The sequence below is a fragment of the Artemia sp. Qi Xiang Cuo genome, chromosome 15 (assembly GCF_049724085.1).
Source record: "Artemia sp. Qi Xiang Cuo chromosome 15, ASM4972408v1, whole genome shotgun sequence".
Classification (NCBI taxonomy): Eukaryota; Metazoa; Arthropoda; class Branchiopoda; order Anostraca; family Artemiidae; genus Artemia; species Artemia sp. Qi Xiang Cuo.
This window is the reverse complement of record NC_142808.1, coordinates 17719365-17741304: the sequence shown is the minus strand read 5'-3', so window position 1 is coordinate 17741304 and position 21940 is coordinate 17719365. Positions and strand designations below refer to the sequence as shown.

The 21940-nt window shown below is 34.2% G+C and overlaps 1 protein-coding gene across 4 annotated transcripts in view; it reads right to left on the bottom strand.

Annotated features, from left to right (window-relative positions):
- Positions 1–21940, bottom strand: part of nompA (no mechanoreceptor potential A) — a 227769-nt gene that overhangs the window by 131389 nt on the left and 74440 nt on the right. For all 4 annotated transcript variants that reach the window (XM_089100865.1, XM_089100866.1, XM_089100868.1 and 1 more), the window contains exons 2-4: positions 6921–7006; positions 4929–5187; positions 896–1019 (exon numbers count right to left, since the gene is read on the bottom strand). In XM_089100865.1, the coding sequence (XP_088956991.1) occupies positions 896–1019; positions 4929–5187; positions 6921–7006 (469 nt within the window). The remainder of the gene's footprint in view (positions 1–895; positions 1020–4928; positions 5188–6920; positions 7007–21940) is intronic.

Here is a 21940-nt window from a genome sequence, read left to right as displayed (position 1 = left end):
ACAAAAGGCCAGTTTAGTGAAAATAGGCCAAATAACCTCTTGTTCAAATCACCACCCCGTCTTACCAGTTCTATTTTTTATGTTAAATTCACAAAAAGAAATTCATTTTCGCCTTCAAGATATTCTACAGAAAATTGTCGCTTGTGGCTAGTTTATGCAATATTTCGGTCGAGATGTCGAATAACGATTACTTTCCTTACTTTGTGAAGAGATCTTACCAAGTGTCTGATTAAATGCCAACAATAATGATTTTTCGGCCAAACTCCGTCTCATTTCTTATTATTCCATTTGCTTTAAGGCAGATCTTCCCTAAGAAGGTTTTAGTAGTTATCTACAAACCTACCAAGGTTACCTGTAGCATCAGGGTCGAAGGTGCTATTTTGGGATTTAAAAGACTAGCTTTTATAAACTAATTATTTCGGTTGTAGAATATTTTGTTTAAAAATTGCTACATCTTGGATTATTTTGGAATTTTTTTCAATGTCATTAAGACAGAAACGAAGAAAGAGAAAGAGGTAATGCTTTTGCAGCTTTGAACATCAGTCAGTCAAGCATGAAATGGTTGTTTAAGACAATGCCATCAGGCTTTTAGAGCAAAACATACCTTTAAGCTGTGGTGACTATTCATAGCACATCTAGCAGAGAGATTAACGACAATGTACTACACATCCAATTGCCAGGGGGCTAGGTGTAGAAGAAAAAGATTCAATTAAAAAGTTCTAAAAAAAATTTCTTCTACTCCGTAACACAGTATTTAATCCGAATTATTCCCTTAATCCAAGCAAAATATTTTTATAGGATAAAATACCCTACCCCATCCACCCACTCTGATGAATGTGTAGTTTGTGCTAGGAGACGTTTATATAGATATAAACATAACGGAATGTCAACATACCTGTCTTCACATTCAGTTCGATTTGTTACTGGTATTTCCTTGAAGTCTGGTGATCGGAATCTCTTTTTTGGAACTCGTTCGAATATAAATTTTCTTTTCGGACATTTAACTTCAATTTGAGAGGCTGAAAAATTGCATGTGCAAAATTTAGAATTTCAATTGTCTACGTCTAAAATAAACACAAAGTTTGGCCAAATTGTGGAAAATTTTAGCAAAGACATATTTAGAAAAGACATAACGACCTATTTCACTGTTTATTTCTAAAATTACATTCAGTTTTGTAACTTTTCTATGCTTGCCGTTGCAAGCAAGCTCAAGGAGAGATAATAAAAATTTTCTGTCACTCTCAAAAACATATTGGAAAAATATAGAGAAAACAAGGAAATATTCGAAAATTTCAACCATCTTGACTGACGAAATTATACATCTTGCTTATGCTTTCACATTTATTTCTGTCCCACAAGAATTTTATTCTGTGGTCACTCTAGACAAGTATCCGTCCAACTCTTCTTTCTATATTAAAGACAGATGCCTCAACTATTGAAAAATCAAAAACTTTCTTTTTAGGATGGACTATGGTATTAAGAAATAATAGAGAAATATATTAACCACGTAAGGAACTATGGCAGGGTTTTCGCAATTAAATAGCTAAATTTAGGGGGGGGGGGTGTCAAAGAGTCTTTTTCCTGTTTAAATACCTTACAGTGGTACGAACCTTAAAAAAAAATTAAAGGTTTCACACCATTTAACTATAAATAAAGTCTGGGTAAAGGCCTGACAGAAATTAAAACTCTTATAAGATTGCCATCTAGTAGAATAACATACAGCACATAATAGTATACTTTACGGCAATGACTTCAAAAAAGACAATAGCATCATTTTAGGTGTCAATATATGTTAATTAAGGCGTATTTGAATTGCTAGTTTTAAACTTGTTGATTAGGTGACTATGGACATTGAAATATTACATATTTCGGTATTCATTTTTGGACAATCCAAAAACTATACATAATTAAAGAGATAAACATGTTTTGCTATCTCGTTGAGTCCAAGGAGGGAAGACTTGCAATCTCCTTTCGGGTGGGTGGGGAGTTTATAGTTTTGAGTTGAGGAGCAGAATTTTTAAGGCATTTCAAACAAATCTACAGTAGTGGGTTTACAGAGTGAGCCATAAATTAGTTCATGTTAGGTTACCACTGGGTCTTGTATCCATGAAAATATAGAATTTCGCATATTTTGTTTAGACGCAGATCACGGATACGTCTTTATTTGTTTGTTCTGTATTTATATCGGGGGGGGGGGGGGTCTCTTCGAACAAATAGTCCTATAAATCTAAAAGATGGTTCATTTCAGAAATTAAAATTTTTAGTGCCCTTTTAAGTAAAAAAAAAAATGCCATTGCAATGTGACGTTTCTGGCCATTTCATGACGAAACACTACAGCTTTGCCCGAAATACGACCGAGTTACAATCAAGTTTAAATTCCAAAATATCAAATCTGTTTAAAATTATCGAGAAAATACATACTGGGATTCACCAGCCGGGGGAAATAATGCAATGTGGTGGTGTATTCGTTCCTTTTATGCCCAAATTTTTAACTCTTTGTGAGCCTTCAGACACATGTAGAAGAGGGTCGGGGGGGGGGGAGGTAGGGGAAGTAGAAAATGATCTCTAACCTCCCCTCATTTGGATTTAGCTTAGCCTGAATTGGAAATTTCAATGAACATAATTGTCCATACACAGGACGATATCGTTTAAAAATATGTCTGATTGTATGGTCTCCTATATTTTAGAAGAGCTGTTTAGAACAGTAGTGTAGTCTCTAATATTAAAGACCCATAACCTACCTAAAAATCTTTGATATATCAAAAAAATATTATCAATTAATAGCATTTTTTTGCACGTTCTGCAAAAAAGGACTGTTCAAATGACAGACATTTTCAAATTCCTTTTTTTCATAGTTTGACAAATCATTGCAATTGAATCTTCCCCCTCAATTTTTTTTCTTTTCGCATACAAATCTGAATTGGAAAATTCAGCGGAATATTGAAACTTTGCGTGTGAGGCATACAAGCAGATATCATTTTTAAAGGCATGAAATTTATGGAGAAAGACATGAACGAAATTGAAAAGTACGCCAATTCAATTGATATCAGAAATCCTATAGACAAGTTTAAACACTACGCCGACAACTTGAATGGACTTCTTGCTCTTAGGAAAAAAAAAACAGTAACATTTATCTATTTATGATAATATCTTATTATACATTAAACATTTTTAGAGACATGGAGTTTTTGGAGAAAAACATGAACAAAATTGAAAAGTACACCAATTCAATCTATATCAGTAATCATAGGAACAAGCATAAATAGTCTACGGCGGCAACTGAAATGGACTTCTTGCTTCCATGAAAAAAAAAACAAAAAACAGTGAAATTAATCCATTTTGGATGATGCCTAGGGAAATATGTTATTTGGAAGTGTCCCTAACGGTTTCTAATTTGTGAAATCCCCCAACTATCTCTATACTTGTAAAGTCCCTATGGTCCCTTAGTCAGTTCAAGGTGTAAAGATTCTCTATTTTATTGTTTTTTTTGTCGTTGAGGTGCCATTTTTTTTTATCGTTAATACAAATGAAGTAGAATACAATTCAATCATATTTAAGAATACTTTCATGCTTTCTTAGACGGCTTTTAAATTTTCTTAGAATGCTTAGAATACTTTCTTAGAATACTTAGAATGCTTTCAAAAGGAATGGGGAACATCGTTTCTTAAAAACAACTGAATATAAGGCTTTCCATTGTAACTATAGTTAACCAAAGTTGACGCGATTTCTAAGCTAGATTCTTTTTTATTGGAAAAATTTGACTAACCCGCAGATTTTTTTATAGAGTTAGTACTTAATCAATAAGATAACAGTTAATATATACTGGAGCCAGGGGCACAAAAGAAGTGGTTCTACCCCCACCCTTAGAATACAAAAAATATTCAACTAGTACAATACTGCAGTATTCAGAAAAAATGTAATGTTTTTCTGCCAACAAGAAACATGCAAGCCCTCCTCTAAGAATACATTCAGGTTTGCCTTATCAATACCCTTGTTATGTTAAAATTTAGGACAACTCTTGATAAGGGCAAGCAGACGCAGGCTACTCTGAAAGATACTATTAGTGTTGCTAGTTGATGGGCGAGAAAACGCCAAGAAATGGGGTATATATTAAGAATGTAGCATCGAATTCCTTTTTTTGAACAGTGAGAATTCTCAGGAAGGGTGTTTGCATCTCAAAATAATTCCCTAGATCACATTGCTTTCGCGATTATAATCAACATGAAAATGTAGAAGCATGTAAAAACAAACGGCTAAATATTTAAGATAGCGAATAATATAAACTAAAAAATCAAATATATTGGCTTCACATCCAATGAAATTTATCAATGAAAAAAATAAAAAAAAATAAACAAAACTAGGGAATAGTACTAAAACATTAGAAAATAAGATGAAAAGAGGAAATACTTTGTACATAAGAACAAATATGGAAAAGAGTATTGTTTTCCCATCAATGTATCTTTACACATAAAGTTTTTTGTGATATGTTCTCGTATATCACGGTTGTTTATTCCTATTTGTTTTCTTTCTTTTGATAATTGTTTTCCAGGTTTGAAACTAAAATTTATGTCATTTTTAATGTGATTCAAAAGATTGTATTTTCTGTTTATATATTTCTAAATTTTCCTTTTTTTTGGATTTCATGTAACTGCAGTGGCTATGTCAGTGTTTGCACATAGCAACTATGCAATTATTCTAAGCCCAGCAAATACTGAACTTTAATTATAATTAGGGACTAAAGCTATATATTCCATGTACTTTGTGTTTTATTAAAGTGTAAATTGTATTTTTGAATTTATAGGTGGGAATTGAGGAAGAGGCAATGTTCCTTTAAATAGGGGTAACTTCTAATGATTTCAAATTTCACCAATACCTATATTTTGTCCTTTCACATCTGTAGCATTATCATCTAAATATCTTGAGTTTACCTGTAAGGCACACCTCTGCAAAATGGAAATATCCTGGCTGAACCACAAGAGCCCCAAGCCCCTCCGGTCGTGATTGTTCTCGCGATAAAGTGCATTGTGATTCTTCATATTGCACGATTGGTATATCATTTAATAACCTTCCTGGTTGAAAGTCGATGGAATTGCAGGCTCTTATTAGATTATTTGATGCCGTTCTGTCACGAATACACAAATCTTGGCATTTTTCCAAAGCTTGAAAAGGTTCTCGGTTGTCTTTAATCTGTAAATGAAACGAAATCAGCTTTGGCAAGTTACTGCTTTAAACTTCGTCTTAGAGAAATAAATGTGACTTGAGAGACTTACTTTTCTTTCTTTTTGAAAAACGTGACGGAAAGTTTTTGTGCTAATTCTAGAACAAAAGTTACTCATCAGTTTGATGTGAAAATTGAATTAGAATCAAGCAAATCGTTGGGCATTTCTGGAATTTTACCTATAAAAATTGTCTACTCAAATTCACCTATTCCTTTTATAGACGAAAATTCCAAGGAATAGTCTTTAAAAATTATTCTGAAAAAATGATTAATTCAGGTTTAGTAATCCAATATTAGTTTGTTGATTTCTTTACCTTTTATAATTTTATTTTAGCTGTTGCTCACGAATACGTTTTTCAAACAACGGTTTATCGTGGCTTTTGATTTGAGGGTCTTCTTCTATGAAATGATTGTTTAAGAATTAATTTTTATTTCTAAGAGTTCAATGATATGGAGTGTTTACAGCACAAAGCCTGCATTTGCATCAGTTCTTCCTCTTGTGACTGTTTTTGAAGAGAAGAAAAGAATTCATTATACATAGAAAAAATAAATCTTTCAACTTCAATGTTTCACAATTTTTAATGGTGAGAAAGAAACATTTCTTTATTAGTTGTGCCAGGGATAATTTTTAAACAGCAACCTCTAAACCCAAATATTAAAAAAATAGTAGAACTTTTACAACTTCAAATGGAGGTGTTTTTGGCAGCCTTTTTAGCAGCCTGCGACTACTTGGAACTACGACTTTGACTGCAATAGCTACTAAATTTTGTTGCTACTCATAACTGTGGATGCAACTACTGGTGACTGAGACTGTGAATACTTGACACAGTGACTGTGACTACCTGTGACTGCTACTGTAACTACATGAAACTGCAACTGTGGCTATGGGGTGATTTCTTTTGCTACTTAATCAGGAAACTAGAACTTCAAATTTCCTATAATAAACCCTCTTAGAACTTTTCAAAGAAAAGCAGTTCCCAACATACGAACACCTTGCCATTTAAGGATAGTTTAATTTTCAATATCATAATGAAAAAAACTGCTTAAAGTGATTTCACCTTTAAAAAAAAGGCAAAAAATACCCTTATCTTTAGATTTTTTATTTATGTGTTCAAAAGCACTCAGTTAGGCTATAGTGAATATAAAACTATGCTAATATTTCAAGTGATTAATGCATACAAATAAATGTGCATTAGGAATTTGAGTATTGGTGTTACTGGCTATTTGGTTTTGAACGGGGGTCAGTGGCGAGACTCCGTAATCTCAGCCAGAGTCAACATAGCTCTAAACGGGTGCCTTGAGAAATCTAGGGAAGATAAACAGGAAGGGTGAGTGACAGCACAGGATGGCTGGCCCCCCTTGCATTTCCTGGCTGAAGGGCCATGAAATGGAGATTAGCACCATTGGAATGAGTATATTAACGTTTGTGATGAGGCTAATAGATCAAGAAATGAGATTTTTTACTTTCAAGACGGTTGACAATCAAATTGATCAGGTTATAATTAACATTCAAGTGATAGAGACATTCAAATTTGGTACCCAAATACTTTAGATATAAAATTGCTCTCACAGAGTCTACGAGTTACAGAGTCACACAGTTACGTTATGTACGTTATATAAAACGAAAGAAACCATAAATAGTATTAAAAGCAGATAGACAGACAAATAGAAAAATAAATAGATTATGAGTAACATTACTTACAATGTCGTCATCAAATCCTTGAAGTTGATAGTTCGGTACCTTTTCATAGACAATTCGGCCAAGTCCGTGATTGCAGGATTGTTGAGCTGCAAGGAAAACTTGACTAAGGATCTTGCTGTAGAAAGTATCAGCACGACAATTGTCATTTTGTTAAGTATTAAACTGTTCTTTTCAGGAGCTGAATCAGCGAGAACCCTCCCCCTCCAAGCAAAAACTGAAGAGCAAAATTAGTAATTTAATTTTGTGAAACGGTTATTAACTTTTTCGTAGTTGAACTCATCAAAACATCTTTCTGCAAATGCCAGAGGCTGTTTTACTATCGTAATCCAAATGGTGCTATGTTAAAGGATATATATTTTAGAGATGAATATAAAAATATTTTACTTACATATTAAAGCGATTACACTCAAGATCTAAAGTTAGGTTAATCATAATGAAATATACCGAAATATGATGAAAATATAATATTTAGTAACAAAATTATGGAAACTACAACAGAGAATTATGGAAAGCAAATTATCTCCAAGTGCAAACAGAGAAACCGGTTTTACGACAGATAAAGAACAACAGTCTGATCGCTATATTACGTAAATACCAAAATTATAAATTCTTTCCAATTTATGTTTGCTGTTATTAATAGTGACTTGTTATCAAGCCCACCTAAAATGCGAACTCCTGCGAATAGAGATGTCAGATGGATCAAATGCCTGATTTGATTTTCTAACCATGCAGAATGAAATGCTTTTATGATTCCGATTCAAGCAAGGTGCAGCATGCCTATTTTTCTGCTAAGACCCTGCTATTGGAGAGCACCTGAGAGGAGGTTATTCTCATCACTAGATGAAAATGGTAGGTATTTGTTTAAAAATAAATGCTGTTATTAATAGTGTGACAAACAGAAAAAATATAACAAAAAATAGCTAAGAAAACGAGGGTAGTAGCAGCTAGTGGACTGAAAAGAAGCGAAAAGTTCAAAAGCAGATATTTCGGCAAGGACCTCCGTTAAGCCGTCTTCAGTGTCAAAATAAAAAAAAACTAACCTTTTGAAGTAAACTCCGAAGAAATACTGAATCAAACAAATACAGATGTACAGATGGAATCATTTTTATAAGGCAATGGTAAATCTATGATTTTGGGAGGGAGTGGCTATTTGTAAAAATAAGTTAAGAACTATGCCGAATTCGCTATGCTTATGCCTAATATCGCCCTTCGGTGTTACTACCAATAAATTTTGCTCTGAGATACATCGAGATATACAAAAATACGCATTTATTATTTTGTGCAAATACTTTTTATCATCACCTAAGAAATACTAAGAAATCATCACCTCCTATCTTTACAATTAACAATCTATCAATAACACTTTCTAAACTTATGACACTAAACTTAACTAAACTTTAATTATCATGAATTGTTAATTGCTGAAAACCACGCTGTGGGAAGTCCCAGGGACGTCTTGAAATCTCGTCGTTAGCCAGCTTAAGCACCCTGGAAGTGTAGATCCCTGGTCTGCACTGGTAATTAAAGAATATCTACAATCAATTTAAATTTGTCAGGAAAGAGAAGAGTCTTAACCCCTTCCGTCACGAATTATTTTCCTAGGTGAAAAAAATTATTCCCTGATTTAAACCTACTATTTAGAGCATAAGTAAGCCATTACCGAAGTGATTTGCTCAAATTCATTTATTAGGATGACTAAAATAGATGTCCAGTTAATTGGACAACGTGACCACTTTACTTTACATGAAAATCCTTGAAACAATTTCTTTCGCCCCGAAAGCAGAGCTCGACATTGCATTTTTGACATCTAGTTGTGGTTTTTAGCTTGCAGCCGTCCATCTTGCATCTCTGGGCGTGCTTGTCCCCTGTATTTACAGGCCAGTGATGATATCCATCATATCGCACATCAGACACAGGCTTGCAGCTGATCTTCCGCTTCCTCCCTACCGTTGTTTGCTCTTCTGTTTCCACGTTTGATTCCCTTGGTCGACCAACTGATCGAAGTGTTGACGTGTGTGCTTGTATTAGGGCACAGGCGACCTCCTTCCGGAAAGCAACAAGATCCAGCTTGTCTCTTCTACCCAGAGATAAGGATTGGCAGTCTCTGATGTATTCCATCCATGAATTTGTGACTGCTAGATCAATCATGTGAAAAATCAATCGCAGTGGCCACTTTCGAGATCGGATGAAGGTACGATACAAACTCATCAGGTGGTCGACTTTATCCACCCCACCCAAACTGGTATTATATCTTCTAATAACTTCTGGTTGTGGAACTTGTATGTATCTACTTTCGGCTTTCGACCACCGTCGTGCATGTCCTATTTCACCGATCCCAACCAAGTTTGAGGCCATAGAAACGATGTTGTTGTCAAGCCATCGGACTATAACCAGCTCGTCTGCACCTAGTACAATTTCTTCCATTGCTCCTCGACCTTCTTTTTTCATCTCTTTTTCTGGCTTGACGGGGCACCGAGCCATTCGATTGGCGCGAACAGTACCAGTTCCATACCATCCTTCCTGTCTCAGAGCTTGGAGCAAGGGGATTGACGTAAAGAAATTGTCGGTGTAGAGCTTGGTCCCTTTTGGAATCTTTCTTCCTGTCATAAGCTTCATGACAATGCCACCCCCAACCCCCAAGGCCTTGTATTCTTCAGGAATGATTGTCGTCTTTCCCTGATACACGTCAAAGTTTAGGACCAAGCCATCAGAATTGCAGAGTAAATACAGCTTGATCCCCCATGGACAGGGCTTTCCTCTAATGTACTGTTTAATCTCAAGCTGACCTGTAAATGGGCACATTTGCTCATCTATAGAAACATTTTCATGGGAAAGCAGCTGCTGGCATCGTGCTAGCACCCTATCTATAACTGGCTGAACTTTCCAGAGACGGTTGTTTGGATCTTTGGCAGTTTCGTTGTCAACCAAGTGAAAGCAGGCTCTCAGCCTCATAAAACGGTTTAGACCCATGGCATCCGCAATGAGGGAAACCCTAGTTGCCTGGCTCCAATACCATCGGTACCTTGGAAATTTCATGCAGCCCATCACCAAGTGAATGCCAACGAACTTGCGCATTTCTGTAGGATTGGTTACAATGGGATTATTTACATTCTGCTGAATACTGTATCTATTTGTTTCGATGGCAGCCAAATCGAAGAAATCGCTATCAATGTACTTACAGAAGTATTGAAAGGGTGTTGATAGTTGTTCGTTGGCAGCTGTTGCAGTATCAGACCAAGCTGGAATGATCGGGATAAACCGTTTTCTTTTCCATATCACTCGCTGTTGAGTAACGGTCTTAGGCCCAGCCTGGGATATGAGTGGCATATCATCGGGGTCGCTTGAATCAGAAGACACTTCATAAGGATCGAGTGTCTTTAGTGGTGTTAGTTTTGTTCCATTTGTTTCTGATAAGTATTCTTCATCGTCATCTTCAGATACTTCCATATCTGACAAGTCACTGCCAATTGCATCGAAGAAATCAAGTAGTTTATCTGGCTGGATGCGCATGGTATTTCGTCTTGATGAACCTACAAAAAGAAGAGTTTGGATGCGGCGCTGAGAGAGAGAGAGAGAGAGATATTTATTTCAAAAAAATCGCTATCACAAGCCCACAAAGGGCCGAATTCGGAGTTTGGAGTCAACAACAAATAAATGGTTACACTGAAAATGCAAAGAACAACAACGAAATAGAGAAAACCATAATGACAATCATTTAAAAGTCAATAGTTAAAACTTTAAAAAGTCAATTAAAAAATTAAAAAAAGCAAAAATTTGTCAAACTAAACTTAGAGCCAGACATAAATGCATTAAAAACTGGTCAAACTAAACTTAGCACAAAACATAAATGCATTTAAATTAAAAGGGATACTAAGAAAGTGTCAGCAATTAAACTACAGTAAATCAATAAAAGAGTTAAAGACAATAAAAGCTGGTCAAGAAAGGGGGGCAAGCAAAAGAGCGCAAGAACCTGGGCAGTACCATCAGCTAATAAACAACAAAAGAGGGCAAAAAAGAAACTATTGAGGCATTTTATTCATTTTCTCTGTAATGAAGGGGATAAAAGTTCTTTCGTATCTGGAAGTACCGCAGCGAATGGGGGACAAAGCAGGGATGGGCTCAGAAACAGCTCGAGGCGGCCGTAGTCTGGATGGGGAGTGACGTTTGGGGAAAATACGTGCCGTCCGAGGGTTTGTTATGGCATTTTTGCCATAACAAACGTGCTCTTCCGTGCGCTGGAAGAGCACGTGTCACGTTGTCCACTTAACTGGACAAGGGGAATAAATGACAAGCAGCAATGACATCTGTTCCATTTTCCGATAAAAATATTCGTTTTTCAAGATAGTAGATGGCATCCAAACTACCATAAGACCAAGCCATGCGTCATTTATTTCTCTAAACCTAGTCGCGCAGTCCAGATAATTGGACAGAACTTCAGCATAGCCTCAAGCACATACTTCAAGTGATTTCGGCCATAAAAAAATACCTGTCTATTTCTAATGATCCATATTTTGACACAATAATTTTTTTTCGATCATTTTATGTCTTTTTGAAGCAGAGAAAAAATTATTTTACCTGGTTTTTCCCAATCCATTGTTTCCAATAAAGTCGATGTTCACGTGCTGTCAGGGTGAGAATTAGCGATAAACTGAGGCGATTACACCCCTGAGGCTGTAGCCAGCGAACAGGAGAATATATTAGTGCGATCATATTTACGAAATTCCTAATAGTTAGGAAAAGAAGAGCATTTTTAATTTTGTCCAACTAACTGGTCACGGTGACGGAAGGGGTTAAGAATTTTGTAGATGATAGATAATATGAAAACAAGAGCAAACCAAGAAAAATAGGGAGGGGATTAAACTATAATTAAAGGTATACGCAAAGGAGGCTATGGATAACATTGCTAATTGATGACACTAAACTAAGCTAATGACAATTTTCACGGTGAATAAGAAGAGAGGAAAATCCGATTAGTTTTCCCTCTATTTGTTTCCTAGCTACTATTTTAATCGTCTCAAAATGGAAAAACTTCGTTCAACAGACGCCACAATCACGAGTAGGGTCATGAGGCAACGCAGTTCTGTTTTTGGGTATTTCTGATAGGTTCGTAAGTCTTCTCCGGTGTTTCAGATATCCTACTTGTGCCCGCATTGCCGTATTTCAAACAAATCCATCGAATTTTCGACGTGCTCACTTCTCCAGTAAGGACAGATTAACGAACCGATCAGGAGGAGAAACCAAAATAGTGTAGTACGAACAAGTCATGCATCGGATCGCCGAACTGTTGCTTGTTTGTTCCCATACAACTTACTGAGAAGAAAATAGTGCGCTTAGATTGTTTCTACGCAAAAATGTTTTACTATATGAAAAGATTGTATACAAAATGGTACTATTAAATCTAACCTTTTATAATATGCCTTATGTGAACTAAACAGAACATTTATTTAATTGGTTTGCTTTTCCGCTACCCTTGTGACTGTTGTTCCTAAACCTACTGTAGTTACTACTTTATTTAACTCATGAAATACTACTTTTATCTCTCTTTCACTCGCCTAATGCTTGACTTGCAGTTCAGTACGATGGTCCTTGACATGGATTGCTGTTGACGCATAGTCAGGTTATACACAGCAGGCAGTAGCGATTTCTCTTTTGCTGTAATTTTGGATTTTGTTCAAATGCTAATGATCTGCAAGAGCTTCTATGATTTTGGGAAGCTCTGCTGCATTAAGGAATCAAGCCTTTCAAAGCAACACGGTTCACACAAACCGTTGCGATGCGCTTGTATTATTCTGGTGAAAACAAAAATTGGGCTTTCAGAATCACAGTAAATGCACTTTTTTCTTTAATTTTGTGATCTAGTTTCCACCACTATGGGCTGAGGCAAAATTTGACGCGGAAGATTCAGAGCACGGTTGAAAAATAAGTTTAACCTAAGAAATCAAGGAAAATCAAGCATAGCGTTACAAATGTTTCCCCTTCAATGGTAATATCAAGTTTTTAATGCTGCCTAAGCAAAAGAAACCTATTTTCATCAACTTACGTAATTCATTAGAGCCTTAAATTTGTCAGACGTCAAACAGGAAACAAAAAAAGAAATTACAAAGTAAGTCCCTCTTCTTATGTGAAGGTACTATCCAACTCAATTGTTCCAAGGAGAATCTGAAAAGGACAATCTATAGTTAAGTGATTGAGTCCACATATTCTGGAGGCACGATATTCCAGTTTTTCAACTTTCCAACATAACCTTAAATATTGTTGTCACAGAACATACTTGAATTTACGATGGTTGTGCTTGAAGTGGGGCTCAGATATCTCAGATACAATGTCACTGGATGCCATTAATTTTTTTTAAAACTTAACACTTTTTGAAATGCTGATAAATGTTCTGCGTTGTGCAGGTACCGATCTCCTGATTCCTTCCACTAGGATTGCCTTCAAACAAAAAAAAGTTTTCCAGGGCTCACTGTCGTCTTTGATTTAACACCATGAAAGGTTGATATCATGCAGAATTTGATATTTTCCAAATGAAACCAGATTCGCAAGTAACCCTATGGCATTTCTATTACTATAGTCGTTTCCATGAATATGACTAGGTTTGGGAATACATTCAGTTTGACGTGCACTTTGGATAATTACCTAAGAAATTTAGATGGACAACGAGTATTTAATTCTTTCTAAAAACCATAATTTGATCCAGGCATTGGTCTAGCTGGTCATGTCAGATCTCAGAAATTCTTATTCATGTCAAGACAGGGAGGGGATAGTCCTTTCCTCCCGTTGCTCTCGTGTATCTGCTACTGATGTTCTGCCTAATTAATAAAACATTTCAAGAATAAAGAAGGCATAATGAGTGCAATTGCTACAAGCTTGCTCGAAAACTGGGCTTTCTAGGCTGGATGCTTGCGTGGTATAAAATCAAGTAATGAAGCCCAGGTCAAAACAACATCGCTGAATCTTAGTGTCTTGTGAGATCGTTAAAAACTGTATAAGGCACATGACCAATGTTGATCAAGTTCACGAACGGTTTCCCTTGCGACGTTACGCCGCGGTCAAACACTCTTATGAAAAGTGCTAGTCTTGTTATTAGTCCTGATTAAATATAGCGTGAAGTTTATATCTGTAACCGTCTATAATCTTAATTGAAAATGCTACAGGAGAAACTAGAGAAGCAGAATTCAGAGGGACAAAGTTGTATATTGGTTATATAGTGTTTATATAGTTATATGATTTTTTACGTACATCTTCGAAAAACGATCTTTCTGTCGAGATTACGAATACCCATGATATCTCTATATTATGGGTATTACATAATATCTCTATATATATGGTCACCAGATAATAGCCTTATCAATTTCTGATTTATCAACAGTATAAAAAAAAAAATTAAAACGCGTTTTCCTTTCAATAAATTCCAAATGACGCTCTGATCTTTAGATGTATGAAACTAAGAGAGGAAAGGAAATAATAAATTTAAAATAAAATAAAAATGGTGAGAAAACGAGAATTTTGTCAGCCAGTGGAAAAATATGAAGACGAAGAAGAAGCAAATATTTCGACAAAGATCTCTGCCAAGTCGTCCTCAGTGCTAAAAAAGAAGCCAAAAAATCTAACCTTTTGAAGTGTACTTGACAAAGAGAGAACAGATACTGAATAAAAACCAGCTAGGAATCAATGAACGAGGATTTACCAAAATGATTGTGTAAGAATGTTTTGCCTTGCAATAGTTTTAGCTTGTCTGCAATTTTTGTTTTCATTAATTATTCAGATAGGTTCTCTTAATTAGACTGGGCGAAAATATTAATTGAGTATTTGAATATTAAATTGTTATAAATTGTGCTTAATGAAATATCTGCGGTGTCTATATTTATAGCAAAATTCCTGTTTATATATTTTTTTATCTCAATTACCTCTTTAAAAGATTGCGGTTGGCCATTTACAGTAGATATTAAAGCTGTCTCCTCAAAAAGAACCTAATGTGTAGGATTTTCAAAGATACGCAGGGCCAAGGCAGAATCAAATACAATTTAATATTCAAATTTTTATTTTCGAATTTCAGGGACTTATCTATTGATATTTTGTGCTCACACAAACTTTCACCTAGTTATTGATGGGTCCTACCAATGTAAAATTTCCCACATGAACACGGGACTCTGTAGATACCACTGCAAAGTATAGGGTCAGTTTTATCTTTTCCTATCTCACAAAGATAAGAACATATAAAAGCTATTTTTATCTTTTAAATATCTAACAAAGGACTTTCCGACATGTTTTCAATTTAGAAAAAACTCACTTATCGGAAAAATTCTCAAAATTGGAATTTCAAATGTTTCAACAAACACGGATTTTCCTTCCTAGATTTTGTCCTGGCCCTCCTTTGGAAAATCTATTCTCTAAGGTTTTCACATCCAAAGAGCTAAGTATTCTTTCAAAAGAACCAAAATTTGCAATTGCTCAAACACACGTAAATACTTCATAAATTATTACGGGTGTGGAATCTGCTATATTTATCTCTCATGGTGAGGTTGAAAATCCAGACCTACTCAGAGGAGAAATTGTAAAGAGTATAATTGATTATAGGCCATCATTGTCGCTTTCAACTCAATCAAAGGAAGAAATTAAAATCTTTCGAAACTTAAAAAAATAAAAACGCAGTAATTACAAGAACGGACAAAGGAATCACAGCTGTAATTATGAATTCTGCTGATTATGAAACGAAAATAAATGCCTTTTTAATGGATAAAAATACTTACAAATAAATACCAACTTATCCCACAGACAAATACACACAGCAGTTGAAAAAAGAATTATAAATTTAAAAAGACAGTAGACTAATTACCCCTCAAATTTACAGACAATTATACCCCAAAGGTTGTTCAGCCCTAAAGTTTTATGGTCTGCCTAAAATTCATACGAAAGATATTCCGTTACGTCTTATTGTAGCATGTTATTGTTCTTAGCCACCATTTTTAAGCCTCTTTTAAACACACAGAAATCTTATATAAAAAATTCCATAGATCTTGTTGAGAAGTTACAAAATCAAAGTAAAACAGAAAAAAACTATCTTATCTAGTTTTGATGCAGTTTTCATATATACTTCATGTGATGTCCATAAATGTGAGCAGGCCTTACAAAGAAAATAAGAGGAAAATTCTGCTTGGTCAGATTACAAAACCTTTGAAACTACCAAAATAATGAAGCTTGTTCGTCTTTGCAACAAGTTCTCTTCTTCTTTTATGTTCCAAGAAAGATGTGTCAGTTAAATCTCTAGCCTATCCATAGGCAGTGTTTTGTCCCCTTATCTGGCAATTCTCTACACGGGACTTATAGAATAATCTATTTTGAATATCTTCCAATTTAAACACTCTCTCTGGTTTCGTTTTGTTGATGATATCTTTCTGTTTGGGAACATGGACAGGACTCTTTGAGAAATTTTTTGGCACATTTGAAGTCTTTTGATTCGAATCTCCAATTCAAAATGGAATTCGAAGATTCTTGAAAAATGCCTTTCTTGAACGATTTAATTCTAAAAAATACTCCTAGCCTTGAATTTTCTATATACAGAAATCCGACCCATAATGATTGGTGTCTAAATTTCTCGTCAAATCACCCACTTCTGTGAAAAGAGGGATAATATTCTCTTTACTTGACAGAGTTCTAAGGATCTGATCACCTAATCATGTAAATTCTGAATTAAACTACGTCAAAGATATTCTATTCTGCAATGGCAACCCAATAAGCCTTACTGAAAATATCCTAGATAGACGATTAAAAAAGTTAAAAAAAGAAAATACGGATCCCGTGCCCCTTGATTAATTTATTCCGGCAATTGAGAATAAATTTTTCATCACTTTACCATACATCTCAAAACTTAGCTACAAACTTGGGAAAAAACAACATAATCTCTCTGTTTCTTTCAAAACTGAACAAAAAGTTGAACATTTTTTTAACTCAGGAAAAGATAAAACTGACCCTATACTGAGTAGTGGTGTCTACAGGGTCCCGTGTTTATTTGGGAAATTTTACATTGGTAGGACACATCAACAACTGGGTGAATGTTTGCATGAACACAAAATTTCAATAGATAAGTCCCTGACTTCAAAAATAAAAATGACAGCCTTGATTCCGCCTTGGCCCTCCGTATCTTTGAAAACCCTGCACATTTAGCTCTTTTTGAGGAGGCAACTTTAATATCTACTGTAAATGGCCTACCGCAATATTTTAAAGAAGTAATTGAGATAAAAAAATATATTAACAGAAATTTGGCTATAAATAGAGACATCGGAGATATTTCATTAAGCCCAACTTAAAACAATTTAATATTAAAAAACTCAATCAATATATTCGCCAAGTATTAATGAGAAAAAGTATTAATGGTGTATAATGTATAGCGCGGTGTGGAGCGTACCGGGCTGTGATTGGAGTTCTTATGGATTGGTCTTGGCTTTCAGTGATGCTAGGCCTGGAAACAGTAGTAATGTTTTTTGGTTTTGATGAAGATATTTATGTTTCTAAATTAAAAGTTGCGCAGATTAGTCGTACTGAGGGAAAACGACTTGGAATGGAGAATACTTTTTTTTGTTTTGTTTTTTTTAATTGTTATTTTTTATTATGGTTTGCTGGTCTTTTGGGGCATGGTGTGGTTTCTCTTAACGTGGGGTTAATATTTGATAATGGATAGAGATAATCGTGAAATTCCATCATCAAGGTTAAAAGAATTTGAGCGGAATTCTCTTTCATTTCAGTCAATTTTTCAAACTATTGTAGCTGGTGATGATGAAGATACTTCTAGTAATTTTGATATCCCAAAAAATCAATATATATTTATGAATGAGCTGGTAAGAAAAAATGTAAATACAAGTAGGATGTCGTTTTGGAATTGCCGGGGTTGGAGGACTGCGCAGGATGTGATTGAAACTTTTTTGTCGGATTCAGATACAGATATATTAGGCCTATGTGAAACTTTTTTAGATGATTTTTCAATTGAAAATATACATTTAAAAGATTACCAATTTTTTCACATCTGTCGGAAAAGACAAAAACAAGGTGGTCTAGGTGTTTTGATTAAAAATTTCATACCAGCACGTATAATGATTGATTTTTTGCCAATGAATATTGAAATGATTTTTGAATCTTGTGTAGTTGAATGCTCTTTTCCAAATAATCGGAAGCTTTTAATTGCAGTTATTTACCGTACTCCGTCATCCAGCCAGATAGAATTTAAAAATCATTTTGAAAGTATGTTGGATAAATTAGCTAGTCTTAATACTCCTTATTTAGTTATGGGTGATTTTAATATTGATTTAATGAAACTCCTATCTGCAGATCAGAATAGAATAGATAGAAATATTTTGCAGTTTTTGGAGGGCCCACTATCTTATGGACTAAACCCCGTATGTTTTGTGCCCTCTAGAATAGCTGATACATCATTTTCACTTATTGATAATATTTTTTCACCTTATAGTGCTGTTAATACATTTATTATTCCTGATGATTCATCTGACCACTGTATAATTATGTCTGATTTTCTTATAAATTTTCCGCATAATAAAAAAAATCAAACCAAGCGTAGAGATTTTTCACATAAAAATGTGTTAAGGTTAAAAGAAGGGCTTGGTGATGTTGATTGGAGTCCTGTAATTGATGAGAAGGATCCGAACCAATCATTAGATAAATTTTATTATATTATGAATGAAAAGCTTGATCTTTTTTGCCCATATAAAAGCCCGAGAGGAAAGAAACTTACCCCAAAAAAACCTTGGATAAATGAATCACTTTTGAGATCTATTAATGAGAAAAATCGTTTATATAAAATTAGAATAAAATATCCCACGGAAATAAATATCACGCGTTTTAAAAATTATAAGAATATGCTGGTAAGGATCCTTAGAGTAAGTGAAAGACTTTATTATGAAAATTCTTTTCGAAATTCAGATTCCCCTAGAAAAACTTGGAGTTTGATTAAAGATAAAATTGGAAGAAATAAAAAGTTGTTACACCCTGAAGTGTTATTTGATATTAATGGTAAAGAATTTAGAGGACCACAAGCTGTTGCTAAGAAGTTTAGTGAATATTTTGCTAGTATTGGATCATCTGTTGTTTCAGGAGAAGTTGACCTTTCTTCCCCAAGGTCGCATAAAAAATATCTACCGCCCACTGAAGATACGAGCATATTTATGGCCCCGGTTACTTTTGCAGAATTTCAAAAGGTCATTAAGAATTTAAAAAATGGTAATTCATTGGGATATGATGAACTTTCAACTAATTTGCTAAAAAATATTGCAGGTGAAATTTTTGAACCATTGCTTCATATTTTAAATTTATATATTTTCTCAGGTACATTTCCTAAAAGATGGAAAATTGCACGTGTAATACCATTGCATAAAAAAGGAGATAAATATGATACAAATAATTATCGTCCTATTGCAATTTTATCACCATTGTCTAAAGTATTGGAAAAAATTTTAAAAGGAAGGATTACTAATTATCTAGATAAAATAAATTTTTTTACCAAACATCAGTTTGGATTTAGGGCAGGCCATTCGACGGAACAAGCAGTTGCAGCTCTTGTATTAGAAATAAATGACTGCTTAGATAGTAATTATCATGTATCTACTGTTTTTTATGATGTTAAAAAAGCATTTGACACTTTAAACCATGAAATTCTTTTTGATAAAATGGAAAATTCCGGTATAAGAGGGAAAGGACTAGATATAATAAGATCATACCTTTATGGACGTAAAATCGTGGTAGATGTTGATGGACATTTGTCTAGTTTAAATGATCTTGAAGATATTGGTGTCCCACAAGGATCGGTATTAGGTCCGCTTTTATTTTTGATGTATATTAATGATCTCCCACGATGTTTGTAGGGAAATAATGGTCTTGCAATTTTATTTGCAGATGACACAGCTGTTTCTGTTAAAGCGAAGGATTCATATACATTGATTCAAAATCTGTTTAACACTGTTAGTTCAGTTAATCGATGGTTTGTATCTAATTATTTAGTACCGAATTTTAAGAAGACTGAATTTATGGTTTTTGGTCATTCAAAACGTGCTACTAAAAAAATGTCATTTCAGGAGCTTCAAGTTGGTGAGCATAAAATACGTAGAGTTCAATCATATCGTTATTTAGGAGTTTTTATTGATCCCCTTTTGTCATTTCAAACTCATATTGATCATTTAAGGGTGAAACTTTCGCAAAATATTGGGTCTATGTATCGTTTGCAACATGTTTTTCCATTTTCAATTTTAAAAATAATTTATCATTCTTTGATTGCTCCTTATTTAAATTATTGCACAATTATTTATTTAAATACTTTTTGGACGCATATAAAACCCCTACAGATCCTTCAAAATAAAGCAGTGAGAATACTTGGAAATTTTTTACATCGTCCATCAAAACTTAGAGATGCATCGGAAACTGAAACATTATTTCTTTTCTTGAATTTATTAGATCTGAAACATATAAGAGAACTTAATATATCAATATGGCATTTTAAAATACAAGATCCTAGTAGTTATTTTTATGAAAAATCTCTGTTGATTCTGCCCCCTCCTTCGGCTCTTAGGTGTTCTGGAACATATCGAATTCCCTTTGTTAATTGTGAAAGATCTAGATTTTCAATTAGATACCAAATACCATTTATTTCAAATAAATATAGGCTGAAAGATAGAATTCAAATTGAGTCATTTCGGCAAATATCAGTTCTAAGGAAGAAAATATTAAAATTATGTATTGACCTGTGATGGTGGAATAGAAATTTTTTTATTATTATTATTATTTTTTTTGTTTATATTTGTTACCCATGTTGGGATAGCCTTCCATGCCCCACTTGTCCAGCGTTTGTTTTCTTTATGTTTGTTATGTTTTTTGTTTTTTTCTTTAACCAGGTTTTTTTTCTTTCTCTCTTTTGTTATGATGAGGAAATGTTTTTTTTTTTTTGTTTTTTTTTTTTTTTTGTTTTTTTATTATTAATACCCAATTTTACGAGCTTTGCTCTCTGTTGGGGGTATATGTTTTTTTGTTATGTTGATTTATTCAAATAAAATCTTCTTCTTCTTCTAAGTCTAATTTAAGAAAACCCATCTGCATATCTAATCAAAAACCAAAAGTGCAGACAAGCTAAAACTATTGCAAGGCATAAAACTCTTGCTCAATCATTTTGGTAAATCTTCGTTCATTGATTCCTGGCTGGTTTTTATTCAGAAACTGTTCTCTCTTGTCAAGTACACTTTGAAATGTTAGATTTTGCTTTTTTAACATTGAGGACGACTTGACGGAGGTCCTTGTCAATATATTTGCTTGTTCTTCGTCTTCATGTTTCGCCACTGGCTGACAAAATCCTTGTTTTCTCACCATTTCGATTTTACTTTCCTTTTATTATTTCCTTTCCTCTCTTAGTTTCATACGTAATGTATAGCCCGTGTGGTCTTAGAATGTATTTAGATCTTTAGAAGGCTAGGGGGCATTGGTGTTAGACCTGTTTATGGTACTGTATGTGCATATCAACTTTAAATTGATTATTTAAATTAAATTGTAATTTCTGCTCATTTTGTATCTCATTTATTTATTGACAGTAATTTCTGTTTGTTTTAAGTTGGAGTATTATCTACTTGATTTCTGCTCGGAGAAAAGTTGGGCTGTCAGCAGCAGATGTATAGTTATTGGACTTTCCATCTATGGTCAACAAAGTGGCTATCTCCAAGTTTTTATCGGATGTCTTTGGAGGAATAAGGGGCGTGGAGATCGAGGAGTTTTGGCCCTCAACTCACTTTCGTTTTTAAAAAAAAACAAAATGCCTTTTAATTTCCAATCGCACTGAAACTGAAACTGAAAAACTGAAACTGAAACTGAAACTTCACTGAAAAAATATAAATGTCTTTACCTTTATAACTTTATAAATCAAATAATATTAACATTTTGATTACTAAATATCAGTATATGTATATTAAACTGACAATACAAATTCATTTGTATTTTTTCGGTAGATTACAAAATTTTTTTTGCCCTTGGGAAGG